The 14,786-nt window shown below is 49.8% G+C and overlaps 1 protein-coding gene across 2 annotated transcripts in view; it reads right to left on the minus strand.

The window, feature by feature from the left end:
• Nucleotides 1-4,731: 4,731 nt before the first annotated feature.
• Nucleotides 4,732-14,786, minus strand: part of CD81 (CD81 molecule) — a 35,964-nt gene continuing 25,909 nt past the window's right edge. The window contains exons 4-8 of one of the 2 annotated variants that reach the window (XM_074917965.1): nucleotides 13,076-13,150; nucleotides 10,247-10,354; nucleotides 9,243-9,335; nucleotides 8,836-8,925; nucleotides 4,732-8,137 (exon numbers count right to left, since the gene is read on the minus strand). In XM_074917965.1, the coding sequence (XP_074774066.1) occupies nucleotides 8,075-8,137; nucleotides 8,836-8,925; nucleotides 9,243-9,335; nucleotides 10,247-10,354; nucleotides 13,076-13,150 (429 nt within the window). In that variant the 3' untranslated portion in view covers nucleotides 4,732-8,074. Of the gene's footprint in view, nucleotides 8,138-8,835; nucleotides 8,926-9,233; nucleotides 9,336-10,246; nucleotides 10,355-13,075; nucleotides 13,151-14,786 lie in introns of both variants that reach the window. The other variant, XM_074917964.1, reaches the window with a different exon arrangement.

The raw sequence follows: 14,786 nt of genomic DNA on the forward strand, positions 1-14,786 counted from the left end.
ATTGTTTCCATCACCTGTAGGTGGGGGCACCCTCAGGCTCAAGTCCCATTCCTCCATTTCCAGAGGCTACAAGGTTTTTTGCCTGGATGCCATGTACGTTGATGACCAAGGTCACCTTCAGAAGCCAACTATACCCTTTCCCTCCTTTCTGTCTTTTTGCAGAAGATGTAGCATCGCACACTGTGGAGAACTGGAGATGAGGTGTTTTTTCTCTGGTGGCTGAGGACAAGACGGTTTGCAGCGGTGGATATGCTGGTGTGTTGGGATTTTCACTATTGCTTGGCGACAGCTGAAATAAAAATAATGAGTCAGACTTTGAAGACGAACAGCTGGTAAAGCATTTTCCCCTCGCTGGCATGAACTAAAGTGGCTTGAGGAGGGGCGGGGGGCTGTAAGGCAGATCTGAGCTGCAGTGTGGAACGTGGTCCAAGGAGCGGGCTGCATCCGGGCTGCGAGGGGCCGGCTGCTTCTCAGAGATGGCCCCGTGTGTCTGCAGGAAGCCAGCGCATCCCCGCCTGGGGGGCAGGGTGTGCCAACACATACCAGTCTCGTCCCCGTTGCTGGGCGCCTCGTGCTCCTTTCTTGCAAATAAATCTGTTGTTTGGCCCCCGTCCGGTGACTGTTTCTGCTGCTCACTGGCAGGCTCCTGCAGCTTCTGCGCCTGCTGGCCCCTCTCCACGTGGCTACAGGAAAGCGATTCCCTAGCAGCCACCCAGATCCTGCAAGCCAGACAGAGCGCTCGGGTGCGTTTTTACCATCTCCTGCATCCGGAAGGAGTTAGTCTGGTACGGCCACATGCAGCTGATGCTGGAGCTCCTGAGGGGGTGGGGAGCAAAAGGAGTATTTCCCTGCAGCCGAAAAGCAAAAAACACGGTAGTGACTGCCACATCCTTCTCTGCTGGGAGGAGGCAGTCACACCAAGCCAGAATGGGTACAGGCTGAAGGAAACAATTGGAGTTGCCCTCTCCCATTTGCAGGAAGAAAAACCTGAAGATGGCCTTGAAATCCCCCCTGGGGTGTTTCCAGGAGTCAATGCTTGGCACTGCCTCTTCTACACCGAGCTTCTCCTACCTGTTTTACTCTGTAACGTTCATTTGGTCCTGGCTCACCTGCAAGCAGGTTTGATTTATTCCAGTGCTGTTTACCCATGTTGGTGCTTTTTTTCCCTAAGGTAACTACATAAAATTGGTTCCTGTGGAGTGAGTTTTAAAGCAGGTGAGCTATGAAGGTCTTTATCAACTTGATTCTTCACAATAACATTACTGCTATTAGAGACACTGCATGTGTGGGAGGGAACTGAAGTCATTTAAGAGTAAAATCAATACTTTCTGAAATTGTTTGAAATTTTAAAAGAAACAAAACCAATTGGGGGTCTCTGTTCATTTTGATTTAGCTACAGAATACTTGTACTAGAAAAATCCTTCTCCTAGTTCTTACCTTTTTTATTTTTTCTTTCCTTTCGTTGAACCCAGTGTGCCTGATGCTAACAGCAGCAGTGAAGGGCTGAAAGACGTCATTGGAACCTGCTGAGGGCCTTACCATTAAGAAAAAAAACCCAAACCACAAAACCCTGGAAGTCCCCAGACCTCTTGTTAGAACATGACCTGTAGGAGCTTCATTAACCAACACAACTTCATATCCACCACGGAGCTTTGTGTTTAACACCACTAACCCTTGCTGGAGGAAATCTTACCAGTTTACTCACAGCAGGCAGGCAGGGTGTTGTGTGTGCCCTGTCTCGCCTGGCCTAACACCAACACCTCTTCTAACATGAAGGAATGCCCTAGCAAAGAGGGGCCAAGAAACAGCCTGTGTTTTTGTTTGAAAGGAAAAGGTGTGATTAAACACTAATTAGAAATGTTACTTGCAACCACTGGCACTTGAGCTGGGTCACTGAAACTGTTGAGAAATGCCGCAGTCCACACTAGATGCCTGGCTACAAAGTTTAAGTACCCTCTAATGCATCTGCAAGTGTGAAAACAACCTGGCTTTCAGTTATGCAGCAGTTTTAGCGGCTGGGAGGCGTTTTCTCTTTGCTCCGGGTCCCTGGGCTCTGCAGTGAAAGCGCCAGGCCGGCTGCCTCAGCAGCCAAGAGCTCTGTGCCCTCCTGCTGAGGTTATGCCCCGTGCCAGGTAACCTGACGCTTGCCAGGCCGAGCTGAAACGGAGAGGAGTGGCCAGACAAAAATATACCGATTAACACTGCGCCCCTAGTCCAGCCACCCAGTGTGGTACATATGGGATCTGGGGCTTCTAGCCTGTGTCTTTCTTACTTCACCAAGAGCTGGTCAGGTAGTTGTTTCCCTCTCCCCTTCGGCACCTGCTGATGGCAGATGTTCCCCCACTGGGGGCTGTATTTCCACTCTCTCCTCCTCTCTGGCACAGCTGTAGCTTCCCAGCCCTACCGTGGCCTGGCCAGTAAATGAGGTTGTTGAAATATTCACCTTTTCTTTCAGAACAGTCTCCTCTGTTGTCAGCAGCTTGCCCTGGAGCTGAATCTCTCTCTCCTCTCCCCTAACTGGAAGGGCCAGGCTGCCATGTCCAGCACAGGAAGCAGCGGTTGGGAGCAGGAACGTGAGCACAGCCGCTATCTCACACATCCTTCATCAGTGAGCCTGGCAAGCGGAGCTGGCAGCAGAGGGAGGCTGCGGCTGGGAGCCAGCAGCGCCGGTGCTTTCCTCTGCACAAACCTCCGCCATGAACAGCTCTTGCATGGGAGAGCTGGCTGGGGTTTTTCCCTCCTGTGGGAATGTTGCAAATCTTGGTTAGAGCTTAGACAACATCTTATCAGGGAATGGACAACAGCAATTTATACGTGTGAGTCACAGCTTAGCCTTAGTAGGGAACAATTAGGCACGTGGCTACTTAGAACACAAACAGCCCAGAAGAGGCTTATGAAATAGAGCAAAAAAATACCTCAAAAACTTTGTTAGAAACAGTCTGGAGTGATTTAAAAAAAAAAAAAAAACACGTTTGGGAGAGGGGAGGAAAAGAATTCCACTGGAAAAAATCCCAACTTGGGTCTAGTTTCAAAAAATTCACACTTGTATTTTTATTTTGTGAAAATCCTTGCTTCAGCAAAAAAAGATTCCACAGTCCTATTCCTAGGCATCAGAAGTCCACAGTAAGGTCTCCAGTGACCTTCCAAGTCCTTCAGGCCTCTGGAGAAAAACATTTGAGAGAAGCATAAGCCAGGGTTGTTGGTGCAATATGAGAACAAGCAGGCTGAAAGCGTTCCACCCACCCCTTCCTCGCACAGTGGTTTATCCATGTGGCCTCACATGCTCCTACACAGCAGGACTGCCGTTTTCCAATAATAACCCGTGTCTTCAGTTAACAGCCCCTTAAAGTGGCCTGGTTTGCCCAGTCCTCTCCCAGCATCACATACTACTCATCTGTTCCGAGCTCCTCGGTGTTAATACTCGGCCCTGAGGCGCAAACAGAGGGGACTGCATTTCGCCAGGGAGGGTTTAAGATCCGGGCTGTGCTTCCAGGCCAAGGTCCCAAGGCACACACCCTGGGTGCCAAATACACACTGTGCTTTGCCAGTGAGTTTCCACTATCGTTTCTCCTGCTGTTGAACACCAGCCTGAGTCTGAGAGTGACTCACATCAGCTTAATCCTAGCTCCAGAGGCAGGAATAATTTTATCCCCATCTGGACCAACAATACAGCACCACAATCCAAATGTTTTAAGGCATGAAGCAAAGAGCATCACATTCATGGGAAACCACCTAGAGGGTCAGCTAAGGACTGCATTCCTTGCAGCCCCGAATTCTGTTTGAATATAAGAACGAGACAAGCCCGTTCCCTTGGAAGACGTGGCAGAAATCTGTGCGCGATGGAAAGAAACAAGATCTGACAACACATCATTAAAAATCCACTAACAAGGAGGTTTGCTTTGTTTCTCTTTTTTTATTGTTTTTAAATATAACTTTTTTTTTTTTTCTTTCCAGAAGTCATTATGTCCGACTCCATTAACATTCAGGTAAACAAGTGAAAGAACAACAGATGGGCATGATCTCGTAGCACGGGCACAGCCGCTGGGAACAGGGCTTGCCTTTCTCTGCGGCAGCTGAACATGGCTCCCCCTCACCCGGCGTTCCCTCCCTCTCTGTACCGGCACAGGCGGCGTCTGGCGGCTGCCGTGGGACATTCCTGCCTCAAACACAGCAAGAAATCCAAGACAGGGCAGAGGAAGGCAGGCAGTTGTGGGATCACAGCGCTTGGCCTCCCCCCTCACTCTCGGCCAGGCTGTCCCCAGATGGTGTGGAGGGGCAGGCGATGCCAGCAATGGTGGCATTACCAGACCATCCGTAAAAATCAGATCAGTCCCCGGCCAGATGGCAGCAGAGGGCATTTTGGGTCACTTCAGGAGAAGCCCCTTTGGGTGTGCGCAGTACTGTCACCGCAGCCCCCCTGAATTTCAGCACAGTCACCCTAATTTTCAATCCATATTAGCTCCCTCACAGCTGTGCCCCCCTTCCCTTGAGGGGGGGCACAACTGCAGCAGCCACCACTGCTGGCAAGCCACCTTTTTGCCTTCCCTCAGCACCATTCTGGATGCGTCCCCAGCCTGCCTGCAGCCCCCTCCCCGAGGCTGGAAGAACCCATGCTGTTGAAGCCTGGTTCACAAAGCATCCTGGTGTTAAGGTTAACTGGTTGTAAAACTGCAGCGGTTCATCACACTATGCACACTATGAGAAACGTTTATTAAATTGATTTTTGTTTCATTTCTTTAAAAAAAAAAAGGCAGAAAGAAGTTAAACACACTGCTTTGTGGCATGCTCCACAGTATGAAAAAATCCCAAGCATTCAGTTAAGCTGTCAGCGGCTCTGTTTGACCTTTTGATGTGCTCTTAGATCTGGACGGTTGACTCCCCTCTTCCCCACCAGTGTCCCTCTGTCCCCCTGCCTCAGCTCACAGCCGTTTTCTCAGCTGTCACTAGCTCCAGGAGGACGCTTCCCTGGAGAGGGAGGGGTTTGTGTTTACAGCCCACAATTTCATCCTTTGTTTTTTGGGGTGCGGAGGGGAGCAGGACGGGCCCCATGCTGCACACACAAACACACAGGTAAGCAGGAGAGGCCTGAGGCAGGGCCGGGGTCCAGCCTAGTGGTTTTTCCCTTCCACCTCAGCCGGCTCTGGGTCCGACCAGCTGGCAGGAGAGCCCTGTCGCCTTTGGATCCTGAGTGTCTGCAACAGGGCGAGTCTCCTCAGCCCTTCACAGCTCCCTCTCTAGGTTGCTTTAGCTCAGGTCCAGCTTCCCAGGAGGCTGGACTAGAGGAGACCCAAGTGGGTAGTTTTTTTCTGTGAGGGTTTCTCAGCTACTCCGTCATCCTTAAGCATGAATGTTCCTCTGTACCTCCTCTCCCAGGGCGCACCCTCCCTGCTACAGCTGATTCCATCGAACACGGGGACTCTCACCTAGTAACTCTAAAGAAAGCATTACCCTCTCCCTGCAGAATTCCTTCTGCTCCCTCCCAGCCACTGGCTGTTCCCCTCCTGCAGCAGCCGCAGGGACAGGAGGTGGCCCAGGGAGCTGCCGCTGGAGCTCCCCACAGTGACCAGCCACCTCTGAAACGAGCCAGAGAGCAAACTGCAGCCCGTGTGGGACGTGGCCTGAGCAAGCGTCCTGCTCTCCTTCCTCCCACAGCCCTCAGACTCCCTCTCCAACTACCACTTTCTCCCAATTGCTCCTGCCTGGGACAACCCAGACCCCTACAGCTATTATGTCCAAGGACACACCTGAACCACATCGAGACCCAGTCCCTCCTCAAACAGAGCTCCAGCGACATACACAGCATCAACTGAATACTGAACAATATCAAAAATACGGTATAAGGAAAGAAAACAGAATTGAAATGCTTAATGGCATATTTATACACATTTATCAACAGTCAACAAAAAAGGCGGCAAGTTACACATCCATTCTGTATGCGAACAATCCCGATGCACATATATGTAAACACACATGCTTGGTTGATGCATATACATATAGCCACACAACAGAGTAGGTGACCTGAAAGAGCTATGCTGGGGAGCAGGGGAAGGGGTTACCTACAGCAAAACCTCGTCTCGTTCTCAATGTGCACAACGTGGACATTCAGGGCAGTGTTGCTTTAAGGCTATTTCTAAGGCTGAATCTTTTCCTGTCCAACCCCTCAATCCAAAGTTCTGTTGAAGCACCTCCTCCTCTTACCCAGCACAACTTGAGAGATACATATATATATTTACCTATATACTTTTTAAAGGCCCTATATACTAAAAGACAGGAAGAGGAAAGGGGTGAGTGGAAGGGGGGAAAAGCTTCCGAATGGATCAGTTTGCCCCAGTGCAGGAATCTCCCATCCTGTAGTGGCAAAGGCCACAGCAGCCACGTGCAGTGGACAAAGTACTAGTTTAGAATGATCATGGGTCTCCCTCCCTATCTGATCTGAAGCTCTTCATTGCAATGAAGGGGGAGAGTGAAATACTTTAAGAACCAAAAAATATTCCTGAAGTGGGGAAGGTGATCACTAGTTTCAACTCCTCCCCTTACCTGCTTCAAGGTGGCAAAGAGCTGAGAGATACTATAATTTTTAGCTCAAGTGCCCATATGGCTGAGGAAAACGCTTTGCTTAAAAATATATATCTATAGAACTATACATATAGATCATCTTTTTAGAGACACTCTGATTTTATTACATAGCTCCTGGGTCACTCTCCCCGTCTATCTACATGGTAACGGAGTGGCATACAACAGAAGCCACATACATCAAATTAACAATCAAAGCTTACCAGGTCACAAGAAAGTGTTTCAACTGGTGTGATCTAAAATCCTGAATTCCCTTGCTTTGATAAGCTGGTCTCCTGCTGTCGGTATAACTGGAAGTGGAAGGTCTTAAAAATAAACTACGTTGGGTTTTTTTTTTTCAAAATCAGGTTATGACAATTTCCCAGCAATGTTACAGTGTGTGACCATATGCTGTAAGTAAGGAAAATTTCACTGAACAAGGAAGTGATGCAGAGATGAAATTTTAAACATGTGTGCATATGGCTGGGAACCCCCAAGTGACATCCTGCAATACATAAATGCAGGATTTCTAAGGTTAAGGACATATTTTTTTAAAAAAGTTTTCTTCTTTTTTCCAACATCATTTGTATGAAAGCATTAGCTTAACAGTGGAAACTAGAACTAGACTCTCCCAAAAACATATGTCTATAAAGAAACTTTGAAGGAAGTTAGGAAAGTGATTTAATTTTCAGCTTGTTATATTTGAAAAACTGGGACTAAAATTAACCTCCAGCCACTGACCCTTTAATGTAACGAATCAATGGAAATGAGTGAATTTATAAAGTTACAGCCCCAAGAAAAAAAAAACACAAAAAGCCAAAAACATCCCCACTCTTCAGAGAATTAAAAAAAAAAATGTAAGCATGACTTCTGTTAAAGATTGACCTAGCGATGCAAACAGGTTGGAGAGGAACAACGTGCCTGTGTTTCCCACGGGACACATCGCACCCAGGCGACGGGGGCTGTTTCCTCTCCTCTCCTGTCCCAGGCTTCAGGCAGTCAGCCAGGCTTCCCTACAGACAGCTTGGGAACGCCAGGGAGTTGGGGTGGTGGTAGGAAAAGATGAGTACAAATGAACAAAAATGCTAAATCCCGCTTCAGCATCCAATTACGTATTTTAAAAAAAGTCAGTGTTGAAAAAGAGAGTAAAAACCAAGGCAAAGTTTTCTGCTAACAGGCTTCAGCCTTCTCCTCTGTACATCTTCCACCAACGTTATATCTGAGTTACGGGGGTGGGGAAGGGGGAGGAAGGACTCGATCTCCTGCTACAGCAGCTTTCCCCATCACACAAAACTGATGTGTAACTAACTCAGCCACAAGGATACGGGAAAGTTTTATTTATTAAAAAAAAAAAAGTACTTCAAAATAAAAATGATAAGTACTGTATGGTAATATTTGAAGTATTTATATACATAGTTTTCTTTGTCTTTTGTTGAAATGTCTCCTGGTCACTTGGTGGCACTTGGGGTCCCCTCTAGCGCCGTCCGCCTGCTCCCCCCTTCCCCTCCCCGGCTCTCACGGCTCAGTAGACGGAGCTGTTCCTTATGCCACAGCACAGCACCATGCTCAGGATCATTTCGAAGATCTGTCAGGAGACACAGGGGCACCACTGAGGCACAGACCAGCATGATGCCGGAGCTCCCCCACAGCCCGAAGTCCCCTGCTCCACATAAACACTCTCATGCCAGATAAGGGCAGAGATGATGTGTCTGCGCAGCCGTTTTCATTAGGAGTTGGCCAGTTCGAGGTAAGATGACATTCTCCCCTCTCCTGCTGGCAGCAGTGGTGGCATGCTGCAGGCCTCCCGGCTGCCAGCTACACAGCAAACACTTCAAGACCCCTCTGGCACTACACTCAGCCTTTCCACAGGCGCTGGGCTACTGGTCCACACCACCCACTGCTCGTGGGGAGCAAACCCACTGTGGCAAAGAAAGCAAATCCCTTCCAACTGCAGACCCCAGCAACAAAACACAGAAGCCCAAGAAACAAGCAGTTTTGGAGGCAACAAGAAGGCTCCATGGTGCTCTGCCCTTCTAGCTGGGGTTGCAGGTGCTCCTGCTTTGCCGGGCACCCGTCCTCATCCCACCCCCCGGGGGGATGGCGAAGCTCTGGGTCTCGCCACGTCCCAGAGCAGCTGGGGTGCAGGGGACTGGCGCTGCACGCTGAGCCCCAGGGGCATCCCGAGGAGAGGGACAGATCCAGCCCAGGTGGAACAGAACCAGGTCACCTCGAGGCAGCTTTCCCCCATCCCACAAGAGCAAGGCACAGCAGAGTCATGCTTACCATGATCACGGCGACCACGATGGCAGCGATACCGATCAGGTACAGCTTCCCAGAGAACAGCTCATCGATTTTTTTGTGGCAGCTCGAGAGCTGAAGCAGAGAAGCACGCCGATCAGAGAGCCTGCTTTCCCCTCGCCCGCCCCTGACCCCCAGTCCTGATGGCCTTCCTGGGTCCCGGCTCTAGGACTTCCCACCAGATTTCACCCTCAGTGCCTGCCAGCCCCCTCAAGCAGTAACAGCAATGGAAGAACTGACGGGAAACTCCAACATCCCTTTACACCATTCCCAAATAAACAAAATTTCCACCCTATAATGTAATTCCCAATAAATCCCCAAATTTCCCTGGCAGCCGAGTTTCCTCGCAGGAGCTGTGCTGAGCGAAGAGCAGCCATGCCTACCCCAATAACGTTTTTCAGCAAGGTGTCCTTCTTTGGGCAGAGGTCATCTCTCCACAGGGGAGTGATAGTTCCTATTGCATTATCGGGACCACAGCAGTCCAGCTACACAGAGAGAGGAAAAAAAATCCAACAAAAAACTAGTGTTAGCAGACAGTAAACACTCATGTAAGGCTCCATTAAACATCCCTGAAGCCACCCAAGACTGAGGAGGCATCATGGAGGGGGAAACAAGGGAAGGGGAGGAACTCTCCAAATTCAGATTTTCTTTCCATGCAATGCAGCTTCTTTCTACAGTAATCCCAGACAGGTCTGGCACTGGTATCCTGGAAGAGAGTGAACTCATCTCTCTCCAGAGATTTTGTTTCCTGCCGAGCAATGAAAGTATCAGGAGTAGTTCCTCAGAGCAACATTTTTCTTCCACTGAATTTTACTTAATCAGGGGTGCTGAGGTAAATGAAAAGCAACTTAATTAGAGCTGGGACCAGATTTCCCAGCACAGTGCAAAGGACAGAATATTGAAGAGGGTACAACTCTGTTTCTTGGCATGTAAGAACAGCAAATGTGAAAGGCTAAGACCTGGATGTAGCATCATCTGCTTTACACCCTGCTTTTCCCATTCATTTTCCTGACACCCATTTTTTAATTCTCTTAACTCCCACATTCTCATTTCCTCTGGCTGCACTAAACTCCTACAGGGAGATTTCTACATAGAGCTTCGAAAGCAGGCAGCAAAATCCAAGTGCTGAGGACACATTTGATCCAGTTCACTCCTAAGCATGAAAAAAAACCAGCGTTGCCTTCAGTCCCTGCCTGAGGACTTACAGTTCAACTTACTGCCTCTGCCTCGGTGGGGAGGATCAGTTTATGCTCCTCACCATTTCCCCCCTGACAAACCACATGCAGAAGTTAATGGGGTGTAGTCTGCAGCACGCAGGATCCTATCCACCAGCAGGTGCTTTGGCCAACTGCACGGAGCCTAAGCAGGGTGTGCAACAAGACCGCCACTGTCTTACCGTTTCATGAAAGGTCTTCACTACAGCTTTCCCGTTGTTTGTCTCCGAATCTGCCATGAGCGCTTGTTGAAACGCTTGATCGTAGAACTGCTTCACATCTTTGGCTATCTAGGAAAGACGGGAAAAAATCCCTTTCAGCCAGAGGAGAGGAGGAAACCCGGCCAGCAGATGTGCCTGAAGGGGACAGGTTCCCTCTAATGGCACTCGCAGGTAGAGGAGCAGTTTTTAAATAGATTTGGACCCTGTTTATTTGCACAGATGTGTGAAAGAAGGCCTGGCTTTCATAGGGCTCAAGCCCCTCCAGCCGTAGCATGTTAAGAGCAGCAAATATTAAGAACTTCATCCACCAGCCAGCAGGTTCCAGCCAAGCTACCCAAGTGCTCCTCCAGCTCTCTGTAGCAGACAGAGATGGCCAGGGCTTGGAGGATGAACCACAAGATCTGCAATAGCCTTCAGCCCGTATGGATATGCTGTTGGGCTCAGGAATGCAGAAACAGCTTGTGCTGAACCACCCCAGACATGGAGACGAAGCACAAAGACAACTCATCTCCCACCCAAGGCTGCAGGGACAGGACACGCTGGGGGAGTCTGGAGGAGGTGGGGTGCTCAAGCAAGGCCATCTGTAGGGACAGGCACCTCGGCTCACTGCCTGGCTTGGAGCAGATGGCAGCAATCGGGGAGACACTGCACACTAAATCCTAGTGAGACAGCTCATTTGGGTCAGGAAGCTGAGGTGCTTTTAGGTGGATGACAAACTCTGTCTGGGTCCCCACCTGGAGCTGGGCACCCCCATCCTGAAAATGGTTCTATGAAAAGTCTCATCCGTACTCTAGCCCTGCCACCTGGGCTGGTAAACTGCAGCCACCCATGGGGGTCTGCTCCACAATGAAAAAGAACTCATTTTCAGGGAAGCTGGCCTTGTGGCTTCTCCTCTAACACCCTTCAGTAATTTGTGAGAGATAGATGAAAGGAAGACATGCAAGAGAAGGAAAAAAAAAAAAAAAGAGCAAGTATGAAAGGGAAAAAGCTTTTCAGAACATCTGCTCTTGGCAGCACAGGCTGGATTAGCACACGAAAAAAGAAACTGCAGCAAGAAGGAGTGTGATTTCAATCAATTATCCCAGCATTTCTGTCACTGCTCAAAAAAGTTTGCTTTGGAGGGCAATGTTCTCTGATCAAGCCATTTGATTCTGGTACATGGGAAAAAAAAAAAAATCCTACTTCTTGCCTCCCCATCCGGTAACTAGGGCATCTCCAAGAAGGCAGCTGAGGGAGAGACTGCCTCCAGTTTTGTGGAAGAGCATCCTGTGCCCGTGTGATAGGAGATGACTGTCCCTGCAAGGGTCTGCAAACCCCGGGGGAACAGAATCCCCAGGGAGAGCAGCTCTTGGTGCCTGGGATCATCCCAGCCCGTGTGGCTCCTGACCAAGGCAGGGAGCCGCAAGCCACCCGCCTTTTAAACGTGGACTCCCAAACAGCCTACTCATCATCAAGGCTGCAAAAGCAGCTGAGGCCAACAGACTGCCACAATTCATTTTAAATGGCAAAATTAATTTTAAGGGATGAGGTCATCGCTCTTGTATTGGCAGATCTGAAATTTCTCATCTTTATGCTCTGATGGCCAAGCACCTTCTCCCCAGCACAGAAAGCAAGAGCCATGGGGTCCCTCCTTACCCAAGCTTCACTTTTTTTGCTGTCAGTTTAGTCGTACATCTTGGACTCTAGGATTCCCAAACTAACATCCACAGGAGGCACAGCCCCTCTACAAAGGTTAATTAGCTCACCAAAGCTGCTAGGAAACAGCACCCTGCCTGTATAATAATATGTTTAGCCACGGAAGTGTTTGTTCCGGTGAAGTCATGCTCTCTCTGGTGGGTGACTACAAGGGTGTTCCCATTCATGATTGAGCTGGTCATTTGTGGCCTACATGCATGTGAAAGCTGAGCAGGCCACCACCGACTTACACAGCTGGCTTATGTCTCTTAGTAAACACATTTCCTACTCTGCCAGAGCCTAACTTTGGCTTTGAGCACAAGCAGTCCCCTTCTCTCCTCCAAACCCTTGATGGCTGAGTGATCAACACCCAGCCCACTGCTTGCTGCAGCGTGGCCACAGTTCCCACACACTCACAGCTTTGCTCTTTGAGACCAAACTCTGCAGTGTGTGAGCATAGGTGACCGTAGAAAAGGGACGATGAGCAGAAAGAGAAGGTGAAAAGCTGCAATTTTCAGTCCTACCATTGATCTGACCCCTTCCAGCCAAAGGACCTCATCCCAGCAGTCCCTAGCAGGTGCCTGGGACAGACATGACTTCTGCCCCTTACGTGTGCACAGCATATTGATCAGCAGCAAGCTCAGTCCTGGCAGACCAACAGCCCAAAGTGGGTTATATGATACTGGCAAAGAGCAGGCAGCATCAAGCAATCCTGTTAACACAGACACAGGGTATTCCCTCCCTTCGGGGCCACGCGGCTGGGTTCACCCCTTGCCCTTTGGCACCTCGGCCATGCAGATGGCTTTTCTTCACGACTTCATGCACGAATCAGCTCACATTGTGACTGGCAGCAAGGAGGAGACCCAAGCGAGATGGGGATATTTTTATTGCAGACATTGCACTATATACCGTAAGGGGCAGCTGCTACTATCAAGTGCTCACAATTAAAGTTCATCAGTCCAGCCAAGGGGAGTTAGGTGACCTGTCCAGGCCACACAGCTAATCCAAGCCCCCGTGACTGTCTGGCACTAGCTCACAAGCAAAACATGCTGGGATCTGCTGCAGTTCTGTCGCAGCCTCCCACTCCCACAAATGCAGGTTTAAGAGTTGTCTTACTTGGTCTTTGTTGACAAATCCCCAAATTCCAGCCGCAACTTCGCAGGCAAACAGGATCACCAAGCAAGTGAAGAACTGCAAAGACAAATCAAGAGAGAGACACTTAATGTATCTGGCTACAGGCAAAAGCAGCTATTAGGTGGGTGGAGGTGCGGAGTGGCTCTTCTACTGATGGAAAAGATCAGAGCAAGGTGTTGCCTGACTTCAAACCATCTTCTCTCTCATACACACACTGAGCCCCAACACATTTTCCTAAAACCCATTGGATGCCACTCCACATCCAGACCTCCCCTGGGATGGCTGAGCGGGGTTTAGCAGAGCCTTTCCCACACAGGGACCGGTAGGGATGAGTATGCCCTGGGCACTACACGACACACTGTTCCTCTTCATGCACCTTCCAGACAAGCTTCTCGCTCTGCCACCGATGCTCCGAGGATGGGAATTGCCAGTTCAGGGTTAAAACATTTCAGCTGCTGAGGAGCTGCGGGGCGTCAGGGTGTGATTTATGGCCAGCTCTCTTGGCGTTCACAACCCTGCAAGGCTACTGCAGTTTTTTGCATAAATACTAACACTGATGTTTTCCCACAGTCCCACCCCGTTTGTGCGGTTCCAGCACTCTTCCCCACCATCCCCACAAAGCCTCCCTCCATCTTTTTGTTCAGATCCCGGGAAGACGTTGTGACGGTCAGTCTGTTAGACTGGGAATGGGAAGCTGTAAAGCTCATACATCAGAGTCAGGTGGGAAGGCACGGACAGGCCTCTCCATGACAACATCACCCTCAGTGACTTCTTCCTGGGAAAAGCCCCAAACTGGGAGACTTGCTGTGGAAGTAAAGAAGCAAAAGAGGTGAATCATGGTACGGGGCTGGACAACAGCCCCTGGATCCTAGGCAGTCTCTGTTCCAGACATATTCAGGACATTTTCTTCAACAACAGAGGGAATGGGAGTTTCCAGAATGATGCTCTCGCAAGCAAGAGCAAAGAGTTATCAGCAAAATGGAAACAGGACTATTGATATGACAGCAGAAAAGGACTTCCAACATCCTTGCCCCGTCCCAGAACAACCAACTGCTTTTCAAACACCTTTCTACCCCTGGTTCTCCAGGAACATCTTTGGGGGACTGGGTCCCACATCCCCTCATGGAATCCCATCACCCTACCCTTCAGGAGCAAGGTCACTGTAATTCTCTGGTCAGGCACTAGGGCTCACTCTTGCAGTGGTTACCCTCCAGTGAAGGATGGCTCATTTATCCCAGATTTGGAGGTACAATTTCCTGCAGACTGAATTCCGCAAGCTGGCGGCAAAGCACGAGATACAGCTGGATGCTGCGGGAACAGGGAGGTGTTCCCAGCCAGGCGTTTGTGCCCCAGCCCCATCCTGGGGAGCAGCACCCGCTCCATGCCAAGCAGCTCCCTTCTGCCTTCCTCAAGTTTTGCTGCTCAGCTTCCATGCCACCTTTGGCATGGCATTTTGATAGCGTGGAGGCTCCTGGTACTTTCCCCTTTTGCAATAAGCCAACAGTCGCTCCATCAGCTGGCTGCAGGAGAGGGGAGAGCAGCTGCTTCCCAGCAACACCCTGAGGAGGCTGCCTGGAAATGTCCTTGGAGCACGGTGGGAGCCTTGGCCAGGGAAAAGTGTCATCACAAGGCGTCTCCAGCCTTCTCTTGGCAAGCCAAGGTGTGAGCAAACACAGGCAGCGCACGGCAGCTA

Source organism: Athene noctua, chromosome 14 (genome assembly GCF_965140245.1).
Source record: "Athene noctua chromosome 14, bAthNoc1.hap1.1, whole genome shotgun sequence".
In the NCBI taxonomy this organism is placed as follows: Eukaryota; Metazoa; Chordata; class Aves; order Strigiformes; family Strigidae; genus Athene; species Athene noctua.